Source organism: Scaptodrosophila lebanonensis, unplaced genomic scaffold (assembly GCF_003285725.1).
Source record: "Scaptodrosophila lebanonensis strain 11010-0011.00,11010-0021.00 unplaced genomic scaffold, SlebRS2 tig00000072-arrow-pilon, whole genome shotgun sequence".
Classification (NCBI taxonomy): domain Eukaryota; kingdom Metazoa; phylum Arthropoda; class Insecta; order Diptera; family Drosophilidae; genus Scaptodrosophila; species Scaptodrosophila lebanonensis.
In genome coordinates, this window is record NW_022060558.1 from 6,061,863 (window position 1) to 6,086,919 (window position 25,057).

The 25,057-nt window shown below is 38.6% G+C and overlaps 5 protein-coding genes across 5 annotated transcripts; 2 read left to right on the forward strand and 3 right to left on the reverse strand.

Annotated features, from left to right (window-relative positions):
- Positions 1-3,934: 3,934 nt before the first annotated feature.
- On the reverse strand, positions 3,935-4,558 carry LOC115625474. Its single transcript, XM_030520524.1, has 2 exons — positions 4,466-4,558; positions 3,935-4,411 (listed from the first exon to the last, which is right to left on the reverse strand). The coding sequence occupies exons 1-2, from the start codon at positions 4,556-4,558 to the stop codon at positions 3,935-3,937; spliced, it is 570 nt and encodes a 189-aa protein (XP_030376384.1).
- A 1,772-nt stretch (positions 4,559-6,330) lies between these two features.
- On the reverse strand, positions 6,331-6,955 carry LOC115625475. The gene is made up of 3 exons (XM_030520525.1): positions 6,862-6,955; positions 6,683-6,796; positions 6,331-6,614 (listed from the first exon to the last, which is right to left on the reverse strand). The coding sequence occupies exons 1-3, from the start codon at positions 6,953-6,955 to the stop codon at positions 6,331-6,333; spliced, it is 492 nt and encodes a 163-aa protein (XP_030376385.1).
- A 10,602-nt stretch (positions 6,956-17,557) lies between these two features.
- LOC115625476 (chymotrypsin-1-like) lies at positions 17,558-18,537 on the forward strand. The gene has a single exon (XM_030520526.1). The coding sequence runs from the start codon at positions 17,558-17,560 to the stop codon at positions 18,482-18,484; it is 927 nt and encodes a 308-aa protein (XP_030376386.1). The 3' UTR covers positions 18,485-18,537.
- A 149-nt stretch (positions 18,538-18,686) lies between these two features.
- On the forward strand, positions 18,687-19,499 carry LOC115625305. Its single transcript, XM_030520324.1, has 3 exons — positions 18,687-18,926; positions 19,003-19,113; positions 19,175-19,499. Exons 1-3 carry the CDS (start codon positions 18,824-18,826, stop codon positions 19,486-19,488), a joined length of 528 nt encoding a protein of 175 aa, XP_030376184.1. The 5' UTR covers positions 18,687-18,823; the 3' UTR covers positions 19,489-19,499.
- Positions 19,500-20,928: 1,429 nt separating this feature from the next.
- LOC115625335 lies at positions 20,929-22,448 on the reverse strand. Its single transcript, XM_030520360.1, has 3 exons — positions 22,202-22,448; positions 21,429-21,536; positions 20,929-21,346 (listed from the first exon to the last, which is right to left on the reverse strand). The coding sequence occupies exons 1-3, from the start codon at positions 22,269-22,271 to the stop codon at positions 21,018-21,020; spliced, it is 507 nt and encodes a 168-aa protein (XP_030376220.1). The 5' UTR covers positions 22,272-22,448; the 3' UTR covers positions 20,929-21,017.
- Positions 22,449-25,057: the final 2,609 nt, after the last annotated feature.

Below are 25,057 nucleotides of genomic sequence, written 5' to 3' on the forward strand. Positions count from 1 at the left end.
CTTAACTGTTGTGTCAACATATCCCAGGAAACATTACGAAATCATATCAGGTATGTAACAGGCAGAAGGAAGCATCTCCGACCCCATAAAGTATACATATATATTCATAGTCACCATGACGAGAGAAATCCATCTAGATACTTCATCAGATTTTCTTCATCTACTTTTTGCATCTGTTATTTAAGTTTGTCTGGGTTCAGGGTATTTCACTATATGGTAACAACGGCCATCCTTGAGGATGATAAACCTTGATACTATGCCTTTGATCTGTAAACTAGCCAGAAGTAAAGCGTGTAGAAAAAGTTGTTTGAGTAAAATTCGAAAAGGATTTTTTAAAACAAATGATGTCCTGGTTTTTCTCCTGATACAGAATGCAAACTCTAATCGATCAGATCAAACAATCGGCTAGTTGACAGTTTGTAACATATAGTTAAAATATCATTGGCTGTTCAAGCTAACAAATAAATAGACTTTGATCTCTCGATTCGACTTGAATCTCCGCAATTGTGTCAAAACGGCGCTAAATCGGGCGAATACGGTGGCTGTAGAACGATATTCGCCTTATTTTTGTGAATTGCTCTCGAAGAACGAGTGCAGTGGTGCGTTGCTTTTGGAACCAAGCGAGATCTAAATTTTACGAAGCATAAAAGTTCTCTTAAAATTATGATGATTGACCCATTAAAAATGCCACAGCATCAGATATGTCTGTAGTTGGGATCCAGCTCTATGATTTACTGAACGTGTTGAGGTTCAGTTGAGGTTTTCGGTCGTCTTGGATGTGGTTCGTCTTCAACGCTTAAATATTTAATGCCATTCATAAAGTTGTGTTGTGACACAGGCAGTTTATAGCAAAAATACTGATTATTTCGTGCGGGCAATTGGAAATGTGTAAAAAATAGCGTGAATCTACAGCAAGAATTTGAGCGCTAAGGGGTACAGACCATCGCGATTATGACATTAGAACGTGAATATGGAAGCCCTTCAGCAAATGTACAAATCGATGCAAGTTCCATGCCTCCCACTGTAACATTTAAGACTTCCTCTAGGTTATTTGAAAACAAAACGCCGTTGACAAACGACAATGCCCGGGGACTAGCTCGGAAGCGATTTCTACCCTGATGACCTTTAATAAGAACCTACACACATGCCGGGGCCAACTATGTATGTTCAGGAGAGGAGTGGGAGCTGAAAATGCGGTTGTTTTAATTAGAGTTGCATGGAACTATGTACGCCCGCGGCTGCAATGCCGTGTATGCAATTCTTATGCAAATGCGTTTAATTACAAAACTGTGAAAATGGAAAAACGCTGCACGATGGATTACGCAGCTTTGCGTTTTTTAGGGAATTATTTTTCAGAGACCGGCGGCTAGTTCGTGTGTTTAATTGCACGCCTCAACGCCTGTTTAATTGCCAAAGCCTGTCGAGTTCAACGCAGTTCCAATGACTTTAAATCTTTGCTGTGCAGTAGTGGCGGTGTCAGCAATGTCAGCCGAGGGGGAGCTCCAACTTCAATCTACAGTTTCACTATTAAGTAGCAGCTCAAATTGAATTTTTGTCGACTTTGTAGCGACAAAATCGATTTTGATTGATTCAATTTTAATGTGTGTGATAGCATTTTGCACACAAGGCAACATGTCGGAAAGCAATTTATAAGATTGGCGTGAAGGGATATACTCGTAGAAAATGTAGCAAACATATCCTACTTATGTTGACTAAAAACCCTCACAATCCACTTTTAGGATAGCAACTGCAACTGCTCAGCTTCCCCTTTTCCATGAACAAACTCTGCTTTCGCGGGTAGATTGCAAAAAGGCTAATGCCATGCCAGAGCTCTTCTTTCCGAACTTTAAATTCATAAATAATGCTGTTCTTTACAACTCGACCAATAATCATTATTTTCGAGCAAAAAAATAAAACTCATCAAATAATTGCTATTCTTTGAAAACAAAACTCATCAAATAATTATGTTTCTTTGAGTTTCATTGTTTGCTCAAAAATAAAATTCAAGTTGTAATTTTTAAACAATGACCCAAGACAAACTCCTATAGTCAAAATTCGACCTAAAGAAACATCCTTAAACATCCTTTTTTAGATATTTATTCAAGAAAGTTGTTCGAGAAAGTTGTTGTTGTTATGCAGCCAAAAACAGATGAACCTTTATATGAACCTAAATGAATGAAAATTTCTCGTTTTCTCAAAGTTTCTAATAAGTGAAAGATTAAAAAAAAAACAACAACAACGTGTGCTGTCCCTGATTGTAATTCATCAGCTAGAGCGCTGTAGCTGCTGATAAAATTGCAAATTGGTCCGGAAAATGGGAAAAATGGAATTCAAATATCATATGAGCTATGTTTAAACCATCATGAAGAATTAAGACAGAGATGTTTTATTAAACGATGACAAAAAGTTAGACAACTTCTCCATTCATACCAAAAACTTACAGCTGACTGGTAGAATAACGAAATCAATGCTGTTATACTTGAAAGATGCTTTATTGGCCCTTTACTAAGGGAGAATTCCATGTCCAATGCATACCCATCGATTTAAGAAACAGCAAGAACATTGGCAAGCTAGAAGCCTTGCCTAGCCCCCGCCTTCAATGCTACAATCAGAATGGAATGAAATATAAGAGTGTCCTCTCTGCCGACGCGACTAGGACTAATAGAAAATGTTTATAGATAAAAAGGCGACAAATTGAATTTGCAAAGGTCACACACGTCCCGCACAAAAGTGCGACACTTGATAGCAGGCATTGGCACTTCACGAGCATGTGTGTGTCAAGTGGCCAAGTAGCCAGGCGGATAAGAAGATGCCTGGTCGAAGCCGACCACCCCGCCTCCGCCTCCGCCCTCGTCCCCATACCCACCTACCATATACCACTTCAGCGCTGGATTGGAGGAATGCGAACTTGGGTTGAGTTCGAGCAAGTGCTGGGGACTGCAATTTGAATTTCCACTCACTTTTCCGGGCACATTATTTTTTGGGCAAATTCAATTTACAAAATGATTTTATTGTGCGTGAATAAGTGTGTGGATTGCGGAGCTTAAAGTAGCGAGTCGGACGCGACCCTTTTGCGCATAAAAGGCAAAGTCGGGGTAAACCACATTAGGGATTTTAATTAACTGGAAAATGGTTTTCACCCATTAAAATATCATGTTACAAGATCTACCCGAGCTAGCTGCCTTGCAATGCATAAAGAGTTGAAAGGTTTGTGTGGCTAAGAAGAATGTGAATTCAAATAATTCGGAATACATAAGTACAATTGGGTAGATCTGTACATATGTATGTATGTAGTATACACAGATATTAGCTGATTTATGGGGTGGTCGATTGGTTGGCCATTAAGCATATTGTTTTTCTATTAATTACACCAAAATGTCATAACAAATTGCGTCTTTGTGCCCGCTGCTGCACTCGAAGTGCGCATATGGCTTCTGAGTTGGAAACCCGCGAGGAAAACCGCAAACACATATCCCGCGGGAAATGCGCCGTTACACGCGATGGCAGAGAGTCTTTAGCCCCCGCCTAGATAATCACCATAATCGGACGCTGCTCTCAGACACTTTAAGCGATTTTCAATACGTGCGAGTCAGCAAGTCCGATGAGTCGAGGGAAAAGCGTCCCATCAGCGTCAGCCCCGTGTGTGACGCACAATGGAAAATTAAATGGAAAGCGCGTGTGCAAGGCGAGGGCGCCCTGACTAAAGGTAGCTCAACTACTTATGTGAATATTACGAGTGTGTACGTGTGTGTGTGTTGCCAGTAGCCCGCAACAATCCGCTTACAATGCAGACGGGAGTTCGCTGGGCGGTTCAGGGGTGCCCTGTCGCTGTAGCTAGCACGCATCCTGCGGGGTTTCTCCGTGTCCTTCGTGTTCGCAATTTTCTAGTGTTTGTCACAAATACGTTTTCAATGCAATTTATTTGCAGCTTTGTTTAACAACAATACAATGCAGTGGTCACCTGCATGGCGAATATTTTAGCTATCTCCCCAGTGGCTTCCACGATTTCCACAAAGAACTTGTAAAGACCCTTTTGTAGGTTTTCCGGATAGAGATTCTCCGTCACGGAAATGTTTCTTATGGAAAAATTACCCGTTCGTAAGGGGCACACAATTATGTGCGATAACTGCATACTTTTCCTGATCATGGAGCGTAACATTGAGTTGTCCTTATACTCGGTGAGGAAACCGCAGAAGTCCAAGCGCTTCAATTCGAAAAGGGTTACAAAGGATTTGCTATCTTCAGGTTTGGATCGCAGCTTAATATTCATGATCAAATAGTTACTTCCTAGTTCGCGGTTGAGTTGTACATGAATGTCAAAGTGGCTGCGATTGGGGTTTACTTCATGGCCCACCCTCATATAGTAAGGTTCGCCGTACATATTGACTCGCAATATCTTAATGTCGGCGAGCTGTAAAGAAAACGAATCGTTAGTGGATTTCGCGTTTAACGCCCAGCAACTAACCGTAGCCTTCCTTGATATTTCGCCATTCCACGAGCTCTGGCCATAATTTGGCTTTAAAGCCGTACAAATTAGCAATACTTGTACAAGTTTCATTGAGCTCTGATATATGCTGATTGAATGAGATATCTGGTCGCGGGCTGTTGACTCGGGGTATAAATAAATTGAATGAAATTACTGACAGATACATGTGTTTTGTTGTTATGGCCAGTGTGTTTCTGAAACACCCTACGAATAGTCCAAACATGTTTTGAAAACGTTTAAAGATGAAGAAATGAAACAATAATAAATATGCTGCTATAAGAACATCCATTCGTCTGCATGATCAGACACACAGTAAGGGTTATTTCTTCACAACTATAACACACAATTTATTTATTTACAATAAGTTCTGTTTCGTTGTTTCCCTTCTGATAATAGATGTAGAGTCTGATATTGGATAATGCTGGCTGGTATTTTGTGTACAGCATGTCTTCGTTTCCTCTTTATAACTAAACTGACAACTATTGGCAGATCAATTAAACAATCCAACATCGGAATGAGAAAGTATTCCCTTAATACTGGTATCTTAGTCGTTGATAATTGTTTTAAGACCAGAGGCAGTAAACCATGAATTTTGTTTGAATTTTCGGCGAGCTCGGTCTAGTCTCTTCATATACCAGACATTGCCTTTTGCATGACCCGTTCATCTAGTAAGGTAAAGGTAAACACTCTCTGGAATAATATTGCGTATCTGTGAAGTGCAAGAGAGCTGTGAGTGTGAGGCTTAAGCATTCTGTCGAGCAAGGTAGACGTGTGAAACTTGTAAATAAATCTCTCAACCTTTATGTGAAAGTCTGTTCATCTCTGTGAATGAGGGGCCCATATTTTGGAGACAGCTTTTCGGCACGGTCTGCGAAACTCGAGTTAGTTCAGAGTTTGTTAGAAGTCGCAGGTTTCTAGGCTAACACTATGACACAAAGTGTTTACATTAAAAATACAGATTTGTTTAAATATTTATTCCATAAAGTCACTTAATATTATAATTGCTAAGCAGTATTTATGGTCTAGTTTAGCTCCAATTAGAGCAATAGCTCGTTAGTGGCACCTAGTCGACGACTCAATTAGCCAAACTATCGGATATGTGCTCATTGAGAGCTCGTTTACTAGACGTCATCCAACAACGCCTTTGCAACGCCTTTCATATCATTGAGGCAGCCAATGCAAGGAAGGCGAAAGCGGAAGCTCGAAAGTGTTGAAAAGCCAATTAGCGAGCTTGCCAAATGGCAGGAAGGAAGCCATAGCCACAGAAACAGCCACAGCCAGAGGTACAGCCACTGTCGCAACCGCAGTCACAACCTCATTCAGCGACGGAAAGTTTGAAATTTATGAAAAACCGCACGCAGCGCAACACCTCCACAGAGCGAATCGGCTCAGGCCACTGCTGCGTGAGGTGACTTGTGGATGGGCCCGAAGCCCAATCCCCATCCCCCATCTCTGCTAGGCGTTGCGTAATTTTCTGCGTCATTTAATTAAGCCGATTCAAATGCGCCCCTCCCCTCCTATCATTCGATGGTTGGTTGCTTAACACATGGCTGGGCCCCAGCCTTGGCCCGAACTGCGCCTCACATAACTGGCAGCGTTTGTTTTTGTGCTTTGCTGTGCTGGCTTTGCAATTAGTTGATATGTGGAGCGCATTATTAATAATATTTGCCGTAATTATTTATTCATAAAGACTTATAGTGTTTGGGCCTAAATTAGATGTTAGCAGCTTACATGCGACGACTATGAACTATTAATTGGGGGCATGTGAAGAACGTTGATACAACGTTGGACACCGCCTAGTGATCCACTTATCCTAATCCAGTTAATCAATGGCGTGCGCCCAACTAGCGCTTCTTGACTCGCGTATCGGTAAGAAAACAGGCGACCACTGAACTGTTCATGGCATCGAGGACCGTCACCTCCAACGTGGTGGGCAGCTCCGGCTGTTGCTCGGCCACGGACAAGAGCAACTGATAGGTCACATCCTCGCCCGCATCGAGTGGACAGTAGGCGCCGTACAGCAGATTTTTGCACACATTGGCCCGAGACTCCTCCAGATCGTATGGTATGGTCATGCCCAACGAGGCCAGGCGCACCTTGGCCGTAAGCTGGCTTATTGCGTTGCGAGCTGAGGAAGGAGAATCCCCAAAATTAGTGAGCAGTCGCGATCCTATGGTAATAATTCGGCACACTTACTGGATACAAATTGAATGGCTATGCTCGACTCGCCGCCCTTCCACAAATCGCAGGGCAGCTCATTGCACTCATCCATTTGCACCATCAACGGCAGAGGGTAATTCTTTCCAGCACCTGTTAAATAGGTTTAATTACATTACTTCATTCGATATTCATTTAGCTGGTCTGCGCGGACTCACATTGTCGGATAGGCGTATTGCAGCTCCCCAAAGTCCAGTGCAGCGAGAGGATCAGGCAGACGAAGAGGTAAATACTTGTATTACTAGCACCCATATTTTATGTAGTCTATCTTGACTTAGCTCTTGCTAGGCTTTTTTAATTGTGTTTATACTTGTATTCGTCGACCACTATTTATACCGTTCATAATATCTGCACAAGTTCGAATGTACTTGCGTCTTAATCTAATCGAAGCGTTGAAATTTTGTTGACCTTTTTGCCATAAACTAGCTTTAATTTATTGAGTTCCCATTGCCAATTATGGATATTTTATACATTGCGCAATTATGTTAGAAATATTATGGGAAATGTGATATCAGTTAACATACAGAAGGACTCTACTATGCACTTTTAAAAACTTAAAAAAGTAAGCTGGTTCCATTGAAGGGAATAAGTTTAAATAACAGATTTATCGCAATGAGCCCCAAGTTATAACACATATCACATTTTCACAACCAATCTTGTACTATACATATTTCGACTAATTTTACTTTTCGATTTTGTAATAATGTATTTATATATTCCATGTTCGGTCCAGTTACAATACATTATTAATTTTTTCGCAATACAGGCCTCTGCCATGAGAAGCTTTCATAAATCCTACAGTATCTAAGAGGAAACTTCCTTAGTCATGTGCACTCAGGTTGAACTCCGTATCTTGCTTGGGATATCAAATAACTTCACATTTGGACGGCAGCAATTCGATTTCGAAGCAAAAGATAATCGAAAATGGGTTTGTTTGTGACCAATTCAAAATCTGTGACTCACTCCATTACATACCCATGAGTAATGGCAGCCCTGCCCTATGCCTGTGGGCTCAGTGCAAACGCACTGCCCTGGCAGAAGCGATATGAGCACAACAAGTCTAAGCACCAGACCCACATTCTTATCAATATGCTCGCAGCTAACACCTGTTGAGATCACGCCGGTGCACGTATACCCGTACTTGACTTATCGCATGTGCCGAAAACAAAATTAGCAAGCGATTAGCAACGATTACGACCCCAGTCTCAACATGTCCACAGATAGTGCCCCAAGCCAGATTTCAATTGCATATTTTTAGGCGTGTCATCGCAGCGACCAACCCTGGGCGATGGCAGCTACGGGACAAGTCGCGGCACATTAACGGTAATTTATATGCATAGCCAATTTAAAAACAAGTTTTACACAATTTCTTACACTCACTTGACTTTGCAAGGGCCACCAGGAGCTACATAATCATCATCATCGACATCAACAACAACTGCAGGAAGTCAACACCATCGTCAAGGGGTGAAGACAGGACCTTCGCCGACGATGAGGTCGTGCTCGTCAGTCACTTGTACCTAAATTTCATCAATATTCTCATATTTTCATAATTTCAACTGTTTTATATGCAAATTAGCTGCGCAACCTGATTTTGTTCCCAAATTGATTTTAGAGCCAAATACTTTCATTAATAAAATGCGTAAACGATTGGCTGCTGCCCGTCGAATTGATGGTCCCCGGAAGCTGGAGTGGACGAGCCGAGCACTCAAACGCACTTGAACATTTTTAAACATTTTGCATTTCGATAATTAATTTGCGTTAATGAACATTTAATGCAGTTTCCATAAATGGAAATGCCTCCAAATAGAATGAGTAAATGATTTCGGGTGGCCCATTTTTTTTCCTTTTTACTCCACTTGGAAGCTTAGGGCTTCTACAAGAATATTTTTACCATCTAACTCTATATTTCTAGTCGTCTGTCTGTCTGTCTTGGCTGTATCCCTGTTTCTGGGTAATTCCTGGTTGCCCATTATTGTACTTATTGTAAAGTGGTTCAAGCAAATGTAAATGGTTTAAAAATGCATCCTGTTAACCTTCTCTCCCAATTATACTTAAAGGAATATTACGAATACGAAGGGTATGTTAAGGATATATTTGTTTATTTTACAAATAGCTGAAAGGGTCTCTCGCCGCATAAACGATCGATCTAGTCAAGTCCATTTATCCGTCCGCCTATTTTTCCGAATAACTATCCCTGGCCTGCATTTCGGATCGGGGCTTAACTCATTGAGTTGATTTGCTTATTTATTCCCCCTTCAAACGCTACATTACTTCATCAATAATGTCCACAATTTCCAGACCCACAAAATCTTTTCCAATTCAAATTTTTCTATGAAACCTCTGATGTAATGTTATGTCTCAACACATTATCTTTGTCAGGAAAAGTGCCTTTCAATGCGGTAGCTCTGAAACTGAGGGAGGAGTAATGTGTAAAACAGAGAGTCCGACCGATAGAGGGACAAAGGGACAGACGACCATCGTGATTGGGATTTGTCTGGCTTCAAAGTAAACCTTTGAAGTGTTCTGGTACTGTTTGAAATACTGAAAACCTGTTTTCTTAACTATTTCGAGAAAACTGTTTGCCAAGCAAGAATATAGTAAGCCGCTTCTGGTGTCAATATATTACCAGATGCAAAAATAACAAGTACTTGATCTATTTCTTCGCGATAAAAGGCGTAAGATGGAAATGGATTGAAAAATTACATGGTCGAATTCGACATAACTTATTATCTGTGTCCTTCAAAAAGAAGTGTTGGTACAATTTTTTATCTCCATAAATCTTAAACTGTGGGAGAAAACAAGAAAGGAATGCTAAAGTCGACCAAGCTCAACTCTTAAATACAGGGTATACCACACCACCAAAAAAAAAAAAATTATTAAAAAAATTTAATTAATTAATTAAATTAAATATAAAATATTCCATACATACATACATACATTTACATAAGAATCGTGTCTATTCGTGTTGGTGTACTTGTACATACTTGTATGTATTATGTGTTCATTGGGCCTGGTTATATGGCTATAACTTTCTTTCTAATCACCCTATCATAATTCAAACTTGGTATACGGATATATAATCACTAACTCGATGTGTCTACCAAATTTTTCCAAAAAATTTTCAAAATTCCAAGAATTACGGGAGTTATAGAAAATCTTGAATAGGGGGGGTGCATCGAGAAAAATGAACAGACTCGTCCTTTCTCGAGCTCAGGAGAATCTGTATACCAAGTTTGGTTATTCTAGCTCTTATACTTTCTGAGATCTTTGCGCTCATACAGACAGACGGACAGACGGACATATGGCTATATCGACTCGGCTTGTCATGCTGATCAAGAATATATATACTTTGTTGGGTCGGCCACGCCTCCTTCTGTGTGTTCCATGTGCAATCGCATAAAACTAATATACCCTTGTACCCTTTGGGTACAGGGTATAAATATGAATGGACGGCCATTGCGATTCGAATTCGTCACAATCATTTCTTCTGAGTGTTCAAAACTTGCACACCAACAAAAACATAACACCGTTGCAATTTTCACTGAAGGGTCTACATATTATGGTTATTGATACCCTTTACCCAAAGAGTAAAAGGGTATATTAGATTATTGCAAATGTTCGAAACACCTAGAAAATGAGTCGATATAGCCAAATGCGTCTGTCCGTCTAGATGAAAGCAATGATCTCAGAAAGTCCAAGAACTAGAATAACCAAATTTGGTATCTAGATTCTCCTAAGTCCGAGAAAGGACGAGTGTGTGCTTTTTTGTATGCACCCCTCACTTCCACGCTATTAGTGATTTTCCATAACTTTTAACTGGAGTTCGACAATTACATCCCGCTCAAATGTAAAGGATGTTATAGCCATAAATGTAATCTACGACCAAACTCTGACCGCAGTCCGCCCGTCTTTTAATCTTTATGTTTGTGGGAGCTGGTACAAGATATACGTATTTAATAGTTGAATCCACCCGACTCTGGTATTTCTTTCTTGCTTTTAGATAAAAAGTAATGCTTTTGTTTTGTAGACTATCAAAATGAAAATAAAAACTCAAACTCTCATAAGGATTCAGAATGCGAAGCACATTAAAGCAACTTTCTCAAGAATTGGTGGCACGAACTGGCCAGTGCCGAAGCATGTTATTTAATGGTACGCCAAATTATGGAGTCGTGCCACTCATATTATAAAAGAAACATTTTAATTATAAGCAAAAAGCAAAAATTAATATGCAAATAAAGGAGAGCTTAGCTGTGCTCTGTTTTAAGCAGAAAGCGCGCCGCCAAGAAATTTCTGTGCATATTAGAACGGAGAAAAGTGGCGTTGCCAGGACGAAGCCAATGTCGTGGTTGCCAATCAGAGCCAGGGCGTCGAGGACGATGACGAGCATGACGTTGGATGCCAACACGTCAACAAGGAAAATTGCTTGACAGCTCGACTCGTTGAAACGCATGTTTTCTTGATTTCGGGAAACATGAATTTTGCATTCGTATAATTGCAGCACGAGCGGCAAAAAATGTGGCGCCTGGGGCGACTGATGATGGGGAGCTTGGCAAATTAATTAGTGCAGGGCCCGCTCAAGAATTTAATCATTTTTGCATGACGGCATATGCAAATTGCGAACGCGTCGAAGAGCAATGTGCATTTGCGAGTGTATATGTAGTATGTGCTCGAATATCAAAGTGTGCTGCAAAGCGAGAAATTACGCACAGGTGAAAAGGGCAATGGAAAGCCGTAAAAAAAGCCGTCAAGGGCAGTTGGTCAACCGAGCAAGGAAACCAGTGCGACCCGAATATGGACACATTGTTAAAACGAAAACAGTCGAATGCACTTGAAAGGAAGTGCAGGCAAGTGTAAGCAACTAGTATAGTAGTGGCCGAGATAGTTCGGACCATCCCTGATATTCAATCGGCTTGGGGTTGGCCACAGTTTCCTAGCCAGGGCCGGTGTGCTGATGCCACTGGCAGAACGTCCTCTAATTAACTCGTCATTCAGCTCACCTGTTGACAGGGTGCCAGGGGTGCGGACAATTAGGCGTGACATTCGGAAATTCCTTTATTAATTGACAACACACGACTGCCCATTCAGTTCACTCAGCCGGCCGAATTGTCCTTGTAAATTTTAATGAAAAATTAACAACACGAAATCAAATTGTCGCCTAATTGAGACACAAAGCACAGCCGTTGGCAGACGTATTAAATTACGTGCAAACAACAAATAAATTGAAATCAAATTGACACGGAAACTGAGGTTACGGGTGGGGTGGGGTGAGGGTGAGCTTTAGCTTTAGCTTTGACACCACACAGCCCAGTGACTGACGTCTGTGTTTGTATCCTGACAAATTATTGGGGTTTTTGACGTTGGCATTTGACGTCAGCTTTGATTTGACAAATTAATTGAGTTTATTAAAAGACGGACGAAATAGAAAAACTGAGTGAAAATAAACATACATACTTGTAGATAGTTGGAGACAAAATGTCGATGTTGTCCATAAAATGTTATACTTGTATACAGCATAAGAAACAGTGATCTAAGCTACGAGTAAACAGTCCAAGAAAATTGCTAGTATAAACATGCAACAAATTGTCCATTAGTCTACAATACTTCCTTGTTTGGCGCATATCCATCTTCATGGCAATGATAGAGCCGTATTTAGATATATACAAAATATGATTATTACATTAACTACCTACTGTCAGTCTACTCTTCTTGCACATGAGGAAAAGTAACAAATGTATACACAAAACCTTACCTGATTTCATTTCGATTGCATACTTTAAGACTTGCACTGGGAACTCAAATGTTTTTGAAATGTTTGTAGCACCAAAGTGAAAGAATACCCGTAAAATGTACTTATTATGGGTTTATGTTCTTCCACTCGCTCAAAACATGTCTTCTACAACACCCTATTATTGTTTGTGGATGAGTATAGATGTTTAGCTTCAGGTTCATAGGTGGCGGAACTGGAATCTCTGCTAAATAGAATATTAGTAATCATCACAGATCTATTAATCAGGTTGATGTTAAAAAAGCTGGGTGCTTTAAAGCAAAATAACACAATACTGGAAGCTATGGAGCAAAAGATGTACTCAGTGACTGTGTTTAGGAACATAAAGATGGCAAGATGACTCCCCTGCAAGTTGACAGGCATACTAACTCCTCAACTGTTCCAACTCATCGAAAGCTTTCTAAGGGACACAAACTTCGAGAATTGAGCTCTGAATTGGAACATTTTTATCAACGCCAGAAAGTGCGTGAATGTCACATTTGCAACAAGGCCATCGTCCTGCAGAAATATTACAATGTTGGGGTCCACACTCACTCATACAAGATCCCACAAATACCTTGGTGTCATACTGGACAGGAGACTGACCTTCAGAAAGCACACAACCATGGTCCAGAAGTCGGTCCTGACAAAAGCTGGAGAGATGGCATAGCTGCTTGCACCCAGGAACAAGCTGTCTCTACACAGTAAGCTGACAATCTCTAAATCTATTCTAAGCCCAATATGAAAGTATGCGCTACCAATTTATGGCATTGCCGCTACCTCCCACCTTAGAAAAATAAAAGCGCAAGCTAAAATCCTGAGAAAAATATGCAACGCTCCCTGGTATATGCGCCCTAGGGACATCGAAAGGGATTTATGTGTTGCCAGGTTGACGATGACATTCGAGAGCACGCAGGCAGTTCTGAGAAGCGCCTCGGCAGTCACCCCAACGCACTAGCGAGACGGCTGTTCTCCAGACCCAGGAAGTGCCATCCAAAGGATCTCCCCACAATATCCCTTGTGTAAACTATATAATATCATAAAATATGTTTCATATTTAATCTAAAATATTGTAAATATACATATACATACTATACATTGTATATATGTATGTAAGTGCGTCCTATATGCATACTATGGACAACTCTTGTAATCCCCATTAATTTTCAACCAGCTTAAACTGCCATATTGATAGCAGAATACTAGTTTAATAAACTGTATATATGTACATTTAAAAAAAAGAAGAAATATTTTAAAAAAATTCTGCATACTTTGCGGCCTTTGTCCTAAAACTAAAAGTATTCTATTCTACAAGTATTATTTGTAAAATAATGTAAGAATCATTTTTCAAATATACTGCGTATTAACACATTTTATTAATTGTAAAAGAATAGAACGTTGCAGAAGTAATGCATTAGGGAAAATCCAAATTAGAAAACTGCTTAATGTAGAAACTGTAAGCCAAAGCATGTGGGATTAGCATGCCGCAATAAAAGGTGATTATCCGCTTGCTTTCGTATGAGCCAAAGTTCAAAGGACATCCACACAACAATGTAGTATCCACCGAGCAGCATACTTGTGGGCCAAATCGATATGCAAAATAATGGCCACATATTTGCCATTTCCTTTTCGAAACATTATCGATTTCAAAAGGCAGAAAAGCGCAAATCCGTGCTGCTCAAGAAGGATGGCAATACATCGGGGAATATGCAAAAATAAATATTTATAAATGGCACTCAGCAGCTTAAGCCCAAAAGTGCAAACGGAAATGGGGGAAACGGGTAAGGCAGTCGCATACAGTGCTGTGCAGACATGTGGTATGCCTGCCCGGTGCTGCACGTAGATTCTTCCGACTTAGATAATTGCATTAAACGACACTGAAAATTGAATATCATATTACGCCCTGAAAAGGAATGAATACCTAGATAAATATATCGACAAAAATCAATGCGCTCCGCCTGATGTTAATCAAATACTGCGGTTCATTGGTTAAAAAAAATACGAGGAAGATTAAAGAGAGCCACACATTCACACATACATGTATGTACACCACACACACACACACACATCATGCTTAAGACCTCCCACACATGCCCACGTTTTTGTAGGATTTTCCGTTACTTTGACATATTATATAATGTCACAACAATTACGAAAACCGTACCGCATGTGACAAACGACAGCAGTATTTTACTTGAAGGGAACTGCTCAGAACGGCAGGGGGAGGAAGGAGCACGAATCTCACGCTGCGCTGCCCACATGCCTTCTAAACTCTCACCCTTACCCCCACCCTTATATCGTCATCTCTACGTTTTGTGTGATTCTGAATTTTTGCGCACATGAAATAGCGAGGGTGAATTGAAGAGCAGGTGACTTAATGTTTACTCCGCACTCCGTCTCGTATAACCGACAATATTACCGTCTATATTGCAAATGAAACAATTTTATCACACTACTAGTTTCAATGTTTCCAATATATATACATCAGATCCTGAGAATACGGTTAGCAATAAGAATATTTTATTCATATATTTATTATTTAAATGAAATGAATTAATTTAAATGTTCTTTGATATACATAACCTAAAGCGTTGGTTGGCTCTCCCTTATTCAAGGTCTGCTCCAACAACTCCTTAAGAATCACTCTTAGATCCTAAAAATAGATTTCTCCGGGCTACAAGTACTTAACATTTCAATGTTCAGAGAATATCAGAAGATTAACTTAATATTGGAAATCATCCATTTTCTCAACCTACATAAAAAACTGAAGAGATATTGTTTGCAAGCTATTTAAAAATCTATAATATATATCCAGAATATACTTGTAGTTGTATTTCAATAACTTATTTTTATTTTTCTTATAAGTCACTTAATTTAAGTAAGTTTCCACCATCATTTGTGTCATTAAACAAAAAGTGATCTTATCTTAACCATTAAACCAATCGTATATCGATACACATTAGATATGATAACTCTGGCTATCATCTAAGAATAAAGTGGCACATAGTAGTGCCCTTAGCATATGAAAGGGTATTTACATTTTTTTTCTTCCGTTCTAATTTGTGACTTTTTAAATGTAATCCTTATCAGTGCACACTAAAAAAAAAAACACGTAAATTTAAATATTTTTACGTAAATTTAAATATATTTACCGTTGATTTTTCACTGCAGTGTGGTTTAGTAAATACTTAAACTCTGATATTAATATGTATATATCTCGAATTCTTTTATCATCGTTTTTGCTACTCTACTTACTGTATTAATTGTTTTCAATGTTGATATTTCTTTCAAGCATATTATATATACTATATGTATTTATATTTTGTACATTACGTTTTTATTAGAATGTCATTTACAAACATTTTTGTTGCTACAGAATTTTGACTATTTCCACAATTTGTAATATATAGTGAACAATAGAACTATATTGATATTAAAATTGAGGAATATCATATGTTTCATTGTTGTGAAAAATCATCTGTTTTTAGCTATAATTGTATTTTATTGAGTTTGATTTAAATACGAAATATTAAAACAAAGAATTGAATATGAAAATATTCAGTATAGTAAAAGTTTCTTGTTACTTGCATGTATTTCTTTTAGTCCCCTTGGACTGAGCGTTACATTGAATTTTCATCCTTCACACACTTTTCAACATGTCCTCGTGAATTTACCTTTTCCTATATGTGCCCGAGTATGTATTTATGTACGTGTACGTGCAGACTCAATTATGTTTTCGAGCTTGGTTTTGTCAGTGAATTGCGTGTCTTTATTTTTGAAGTTGCTCTGACAATGCCTTTTGGACATTGCTACTTAGCAAAATGTCTGTACTTTTTACTTTGTGGGCTTAGTGGAGGCTTTCCAAACTACGCCAGGATCCTTAAATACTGCAAACAAGTGTACGGAATTAAATAGTGGTCAATTTTTTTTCAAACCAAGAAAATAAACGATCTCGATTTCATTTCTAAATTTAGCTTTGCCAATACAGAATAAACCAAATCCCATCGGGCATCAAGTGTCCTCTGCTGTAATTTCCAAAAAGTATTCTATGATAAATTTCACAGTCGATATGAGAACATGCCAAGCCTTAAATGCAGTGCTTTTGATTTTCAGTTACGTTTTGTGTCAATTCAACTTTAATATGAATGGAATGCTAAAGACGAGCAGACCCAAATCCTTCTGTGTTTCACACACTCGCACTAAACTAGCACTGCATTTGACGCTTTGGGTATACATTTGTTTTACTACCAATAGGTGGGTTGTATATTTGATTGTATCTGTTTGAAACGTCAATACGAATACATCCGAATGTATGTACATGCTTACTAATTTAATTAGTTGAATCGATTTGTCGCAGTTAGACCACAATCTAAGTACTCCAAATCGGTCTTATATGTTTTCTATTCCTTTTTAATGAATGGGATATGAATATATCGGGGGAATAACAAAACAACGAACTTAATAAGTAGAATAAGGATGCATTTAGATAAAGTGAAGCTAATCTGTGATCGCACATTTGCTCGTGCTATTTTTTTTCACATCACTCACCAACTTTGATCTCTATCGTGTCCCTAATATTTAATCTGACGTCTTCTTTTTTTTAGGCTTGGTCATCATATGGTATATTAGTGATTCCACTATGAATAGACAGATGACTTGGGAAAGTTAAAGATCTTTAGTGTTTAACACTTTGAATCTATATTCCGATTGATTCAGGTACACGAGTATTTATCGGTTTATGCTTCAAAGTTTCGTAGTCAAGGCTCAAAATATTCTGGAATATATTTCGTGTTTCTTGAGACTATATTCCTTGTATTGTTCCTTGCTTTAAAAACGGGTTGTAAGCTTTTGCTAATCTGTTAGACCTCTGAGATGGTGGAAAGATTTCACCCTGCTGTCTCTATTTGAAGTGATGTGCTACTATGATTTATATATTTATACTATTATTTTTTACTTTTGGGTGGTTATACTGGGTCCACAATTTCACGGTTCGAGTGGCTTCAACAAATGCGTTGCGAATGAACCATTCAAATGCACAATCTACTCTAAATTGTTGTGGAACAGTCAAGCACCGGGGTTCGAAGAGGATGTACAAGCATAGATATTGGCTCCCTTTAATAATCTGTGCGGCCCTGAGCCGCGGAACATCGGCAGCCTTCGATTTCGTAAATATTTCAAGAATTGTTGGAGGGCAACCAGCCCATGCGTTCCAGGCTCCTTTTATGGTTTCCCTGCAGCAGGAGGGAACTCATGTCTGTGGCGGCTCCATATTGACTGAGCGTTGGATTCTAACGGCTGCCCACTGCGTTAAGCACAAAGATATTACCATATTGGCTGGTACGCCTAATCTGTCAATTAAAAGTGGCGCCAAGGTGTTTAACGTACAGCGTGTCGTTGTGCATTGCAACTATAATTATCCGCAATATGCCAACGACATAGCACTGATTTTTACAAAGGAGGTCATGAAATATAGCCTTCGAATTCGTCCAATTCCTTTCATTGCTGATTTTGTGCCCGATGGAGCCTCGTTGAAGCTTACTGGTTGGGGGGCTCTGGACTACAATCCCTACGCGGATTTTCCAACAGCTCCTACAAAACTCCAAAGCCTGTCGTTCAGAAGTGTGCCTTACCATAAATGCAACCACCTTTGGAAAGACGCTGACGGTGTGGATATTGGCAATATATGTGCCTTCAACCGCTTGGGTAAAGGTGCTTGTCACGGTGATTCGGGCGGTCCATTAGTCTACAATGGCAATTTGGTTGGCGTGGCCAGCTTTGTGATGCCCTGCGCCACAGGAGTTCCGGATGTGTTCGCAAGCGTTGGCTATCACTACGATTTCATTAGGACGACGATAAATAGTTGCAAGTACAAATCATTCAAAACCATAGCTGCGCAAAAGTTGAAACGCTTACAAAATTATCAGAAGAAGAAGCAGATGGAAAACAAAGATCGAAAAGCTAAGCGCACATCTACGAAGAATTTAGTGAGGCGTCGTCACAGACAGCGACATTAAGTGTTAAATAATATTGAAGAGAAAATAAAAATAAATAGTTATAACTTATATTACATCTCACAGAGTGATTGCCTCAAGCAAGGGAGACTCGGTTATCACGCCCACTTTCAGCAATTTCCGCACTGTAGTATATCAGGTATAGATCCCTTTTAGAGTCACTCAGTTTTACTCTCAAGTGTTATGAGCCCAATAAAATTATGAGTACGATAAGATACGAGTAGAAGACACACTCAATCCAGTGGCGCACCAATCCGAGGCTATAAAATCAGAGCAGCATGTTGGTGAGGAGTTATTTCTCAAAGCCTAGTTGGGTAGAACGCACAAACCTTAAAATCAAGCATGCAGCGAAATACACTGATTTACCTGAGCATTTCTCTGTTTATTTGTCTTCTGAACGGAGCTCGTGCCAACGATGAGATGCCAGCCACCGATGTAAAGCGCTGTAAGTAAAGGGACCTTAAAGAATATACTACATATGTATATACTCGCATATTTACCAAATGGCTTTATTCGCACAGGTTCCGGCAATAAGCCATTTCCACTTGAGGTCAGAGTGCAGGGATGCGTGACGCCCCCATGTAATATCATCAAGGACTCTACGGTCAAATTTGAAATAGACTTTGCAGTTGGTAAGTTTGGCTGTAACGTTACATAGTCTGTCTCGGATTAACAATTCATGTCTGCTTGTAGACAAATACATCACGCAACTCACTACCTTGGTAAAGGCCACAACGCTGGGCATCATTACAGTGCCCTATGAGCTCCCTGAAGATGTGGCCGCCGTGTGTCCCAACCTTATGTATGGCGCATACTGCCCGCTTTATCCAACCGAGGATGTTACGTATCTGTTCAATTTTTACGTTGGTGAATACCCTGAGATCGGCGTTAAAATTGAAATCTATTTAGTGGATCAGGATCGCGATATAGCCACTTGTTTTGTCTGCGACATTAAAGTGAAAAAAGGCTCAAAGCAGGAGGTCTATCAATTGGATTTTACCAATTAAATAAAGTTTAACTTGACGATTTTTTGTTTGATATCTATATAAAATAAAACTGTGATACTTTCCGAAAATTAAATAAAGCACAATTTAGAAGTCAACTGCTTCAGTGTTTAGACTTACTCGTATATTTTCTCGTATATTTTACTATGCATCCACAACCTAAAGACTAAAGATCACCAGATAACAATAATATTCATTATGATAAATGATGGAGGTATTATTTACGGAAATTATTAGTTTTATATTATATTTGATTGTACGTATTATAAATCTTTTTATAATTGCCTCTCATTTCAAGTGCTTCTTTGCACCTAGCGCAGTATTTTAATCCTCCATGTGTCACCGCCCCTATCGGCATGGAATACTGCACTACCCACTTACGGTAGTCAGGCATTAAGTGGGAAAAGTAAGCCAAATCTAAGTATATTAATTTGTGAAATTCATTGCCGATAAGGTGAGCAGCACCAGCACACCTGTTCGCGCAGGGTCGCCAACTGTTCCATGCCAGGCATCAAGAGGAAGAAGAGAAATGTACCGAGCTATCGAAAAACGTCGAGTGACCTTATCAAGGCAGCATGAGCCACACTTACCATACATTGAAGAAAATATAAGATAAGAATTTCTTTATTTTGCCTTAATAAGTTTACCGGAATTCTTTTGCAGATCCCACATATAAAGATGCAGAATTCATTTTACTAGAAAATATTCTTTCTCCCATTCTGTCCCTTGGGTTTTAATTTAAAGAATATCATATAATCGACTTGTAACTAATTTATTGGCTCCTTTAAATAACCCATTTATAGTATGTGTCGTCGAATGAGTGGAAAATAATTCCACTCGAGCACCTCCTTTCAAATTAAATACAATTTAAGTATTATTTTCAATAATTTCTATATTTTATTATGATTAACTTTTAAAAATATTGTTTATGCACGAACCTTAAAGAATGTCCTCTCATGATACTAATACCAAGACCTCAATTGTCTTTATTTTCCAACTTCAATATAGAATCAAACTGGGACATTTATTGATATTCTTGAAGTATCAAAACCAGATTATCAAATTGTGTTCCAGAACTAAAGTTTACCAAATCGAAATTGGGAAAAAGTGGTTAATTCCTTATAGTCCCTAGTTTTTTCGAGTGCTAACTTGTACTTAGAAATTAAAAACAAAGCAGATAAGTGGACTCATTGATACCATTGGCCATATGGGGAATGCAAAAGGTATTACCGACGAATCGTAAACGGTTGAGGAATCTGATTGTATAAGTGTTCTTGCTGCCAAGTTAATTATAATCATAATAAAATAAAGTTTAGGTACACAAGCCACAAACCATTGACTATTATCTATTATCGGGCTAATTAAAAGTGATTAGGCTGCGCCAGATTGGACGAGTGCATTGGAAGGCCAGGCCCCATGACGTAGTAAAAGTAAACAGAGGTGTTTATCTCAACAAGTCGTGACTTTATTATTCAACAATAGAATGCCTGACCATCAGTCATTGGACGAATGTCGAATCGAGAACATTGGTCCTACGCATCGAGATCGCCAGATTCAAGAAGCAGTTCGTCGCGCTGCGTTGGTCCCTTACGGAGCTTACAGCTACATATGAAGCACGTAATAACGTCATTGTTTTCGTCATTCAGTGTAACCGTCACATCGGCAGTGATTTCGGGAAAGGCGGGCTCGACGTAAAAGTTAAATTTGTATGTGACGTCCTCGTTCTTATCCACTGGACAAATGGCGCCAAACATCAGATTGCTGCACACATTCGAAACCTCTTCGGGCAGATCGTAGGGCAAGTTCATTCCGAGCACCTTTGCTGTGACCTTCGCTTCGATGTTCTTAATGTCGTTTCTATCTAAAAGTGAAATATTCAGCCTCAGTGTTACACAGTGTTTTTCTTTTACACAAATATAAGTAGATGTTCACCAAATACTTACTGCCCAAGAACTGCACTTCCATCACAGCGGTCGTCCCTTTGATAACCTCACAGGGTGGTTCTTCGCAGCCCTCAACGCGCACACTCAGTGGAAAAGGTTTACCCTTGCCTGAAAAGTATAAAACGGAAACCGAATGAGCTTTGAAGTGCGCCCAAAAGAATGCTATGATTTTTACAAATCTTATAAGCATTGGTTTATCGGTTTGCTACAATCTCGCTCAACGAAGAGCTTTACTTGTAAATTGTCTATGAATTTGAGTAATCGTAAATAGACCCGAAGCTTTTTTGAGTGCCTATAAATACATATGTATATATTGTTATATATATTTCTACTATGATATATATACTTTAATTTTAACCGAATCATTCATTAGCTTTTACGTTAAGTAAACAAAGAGCCATAATATTAAGAAAAAATTAAGTTGGTGGGTTTCTGTGGTTAAAAACCAGTTTAAGAATGGGGATTCTGGTGCTGTAAAATAACTCTTTGGATATACCTTGTTTCAATCCAAAATCACGTTATAATTAACTACAAATCTTGCTTTTAGTTTGGGATTTAATTTCCCACTCATCACAATGGAACGAATGAAGGTTTCCCTCCATAAGTCACTACTAGCATATGATATCGTGTAGTTCGCAATAATTTGTCTGAAACTAATAATGAACTCAAGAAAAAGCAACTGCAATTAATAACTACATAACCAAATGGCTTAAGTTCTGACCGAAGGTTTTATTCCAGCTTTACCGAGCCTTACTGTGTTTCTCTCAACTTACATTCCTTGACATTTGTGGCACTGGACACGAGGAACAGGCAGGCTAGTGCAACAAAAGCAATGCGCAACATATTTCGGAGAAGAATTTGATTGGAAAAAAACGGAAATTTAAAATTTATTTAACACTTGTGCTTGCGCGCGCCGTCGATACTGTGAATGAAATTATCAACCCAATCTGAGAACTTTATATACTAGACGGCGCCCGGCTAATTGCCAAGCGATGACCAATTGTGTATTGGGTTTATCAAGTTGAGTCCGCGTTGATATCGCCTGTAGCCGAGGCGTGCAGGTGTTACGAATGAAAACAATGCCTGCAGGTGTTAGGCTTGCGCACCAAATAATACATAGTACAGAGGCACGCCAAATATCAGTAAATAAGGTATGAATTATCTGATAAGCTTAATTCAGTCACAGAGCACCTTCAGAGTACTCTGCAGGTTTGTTTTTAACAAAAGTAGGCAGACAATCGTTCATTAAGTGTTCCATCACCAAAAGTAAACATCTCATGTCCGGCACCTGATTAAATAGTAGACCAAGTGGTGCTAGTTTTTCTTCCCTTATCTAACCAATACAATGTTATCAATGTTATTGCCCAATTAAGCTACGACAAGACACACAAATTTTGAAAATTATGTGTGACCAGCAAATAATTGCCAAACCAAAAATATAAAATAAACTCGTATAGACTAGTGACTAGGAGCATCCACATACCAAGTTTGCTTAATGTGCGCTCAGCCGTTTCCGAAATCCAGGCGTTCATCCACACGGACGGGCACACGCACCGGCGGACATGTCTAGATCGATTTCTTTCGTCGTGCTGTTTTGGAATATATACCCTTTATGGTGTCGGAGATGCTTCCTTTTGCCTGTTACATTCTTTGCACAAACCTAATATACCATTTTTAGCCTACGGGTGCAGGGAACAATATTTTTCTCAATTTTGTCATAGTTGATTTTAACATTCAGAAAATACATACATACAGAATAAAATTTATTTTAACATAAAATCATAAATGAAATACATCACAACCCAACAAAATTACACAAAATAATATACTTACTACTTGTATATAAATAAAATTCTTGCATATTCAGCTAAAAAATTAAGAAGAAGAGCGAACTTTTTTCTGCAGTTTGGGGGGGTTGTACTGGCGAGAATTTGTTTCGCTAATAACTTTTCTTAGAATTGACAGAATTCAATAAAATTTTAAACAACAGTAGATAATTATTTATAGTATTATGTGTGCAAAGTTTGGTTTAGGTAGCATTTGAAATGTGGACGCTATTGACGAAATTCTGTAGCGGGGGAAGGGGGGGAAAATTAAAAAAAAAATAAACTCGTCCTTACTCGGACCTAGGAGAATCTGGATGCCAACTTTGGTTATTCTAGCTTTCATAGTTTCTGAGATCCTTGCGTTCATCCAGACGGACGGACAGACGGGCGGACATGTCTAGATCGATTTCTCTCGTCATGCTGATCAAGAATATATATACTTTATGGGGTCGGACATGCTTCCTTCTGTATGTTACATACTTTGCACAAACCTAATATACCCTTTTTACCCTACGGGTACAGGGTATAAAAATAAAAGATAATAAAATTAAAGGATTAGCTTTACCTTCATATGAAATATGAATGTATATTTGGAGACCAGTGGTTAGCGGTCACCAATGAAGCAACCCAGGAGGTATTTCGTGCCTTTTGCACAGATATGTGTTTCACAAAAATATAAATATCTCTGTCGTTGGGAAGGTAAGGGCCCAATTGTTTCACAAGTAAGAAACTTAGCAACCCAACTGATAAAAGACCGATTCAGGATATCGATTCCAGATGGAACAGCACTTTTTATACACAATATAACCTTTAAATGGTAACTGTATTTGACGTAGATTTACTATCATTTACTATATATGATCATTCCAGCAAGGAATTAATTTTGTTGGAAATTAATAAACGGATCGGAACAGGTATATTTAATGATATATAATATTCTTTCTAAATAATTCAAAAATTCTGTATCGTTTAAGGTTCCTCTTCTGGCTATGGCTATCATTTTGAATCCAGTCTTGAAAAATATTCATTTTATTTTATAAATTACTATAAATACATATTTTAAAATATTTTAGTATTAAACATCTCTGTTGGTTTTGACTCTAACAAGTGTGAGCTTATTTTCTATAAAAAAGTAATTTTTCAAATATTTGATGGTTCGATGTTTTCTTGCGATGTATCAAAACGCATCGATTTTTTTTTAAATAACCATAGATGGACATCGACATCGATGTTTTCGCATCGACGTACATCCCCACGATTAAAGTTACTATACTGCTAAAATGTGTCTGATACTGCTAGATCGGGCTGTGACTGTTGATACTGAGTCGCCAAATGTATAAAATATTATTTTGAATGGTTAGAGGTGGCAGGTTCATGCAGTCGGAAAATATATGCACATTTTAATCGATACTTCTCTATTACGATTATCGATACAGATTAGGGATGTAAGTCGAAGAAAAAACATCGATGTTTATAACCATCGATTTCTATTTATGAAAAATCGATGCATCGCAAAATCATCGATGCAGCGATGTTTTCAAAAAAGTTTTCCATAGAAAAAGAAGCTCACATTAGGAACAAAATCAACAGAGATGTTATGCATCAAAATCTTTATTGTTATTAATCAATAAAGTAATAAAATTTCTAAATTTTCTAAATTTTCTTTTGATGAGCTTGTATAGCTTAAAGCTAACTTTAAAATAAACTTATTATATGATTTTTTAAATTCAAATTAAGCTTTACTTGTTTTCTACAATGCTAACCCCACATTTTATAACATTGGTGTAACTTTTCAAAACAACA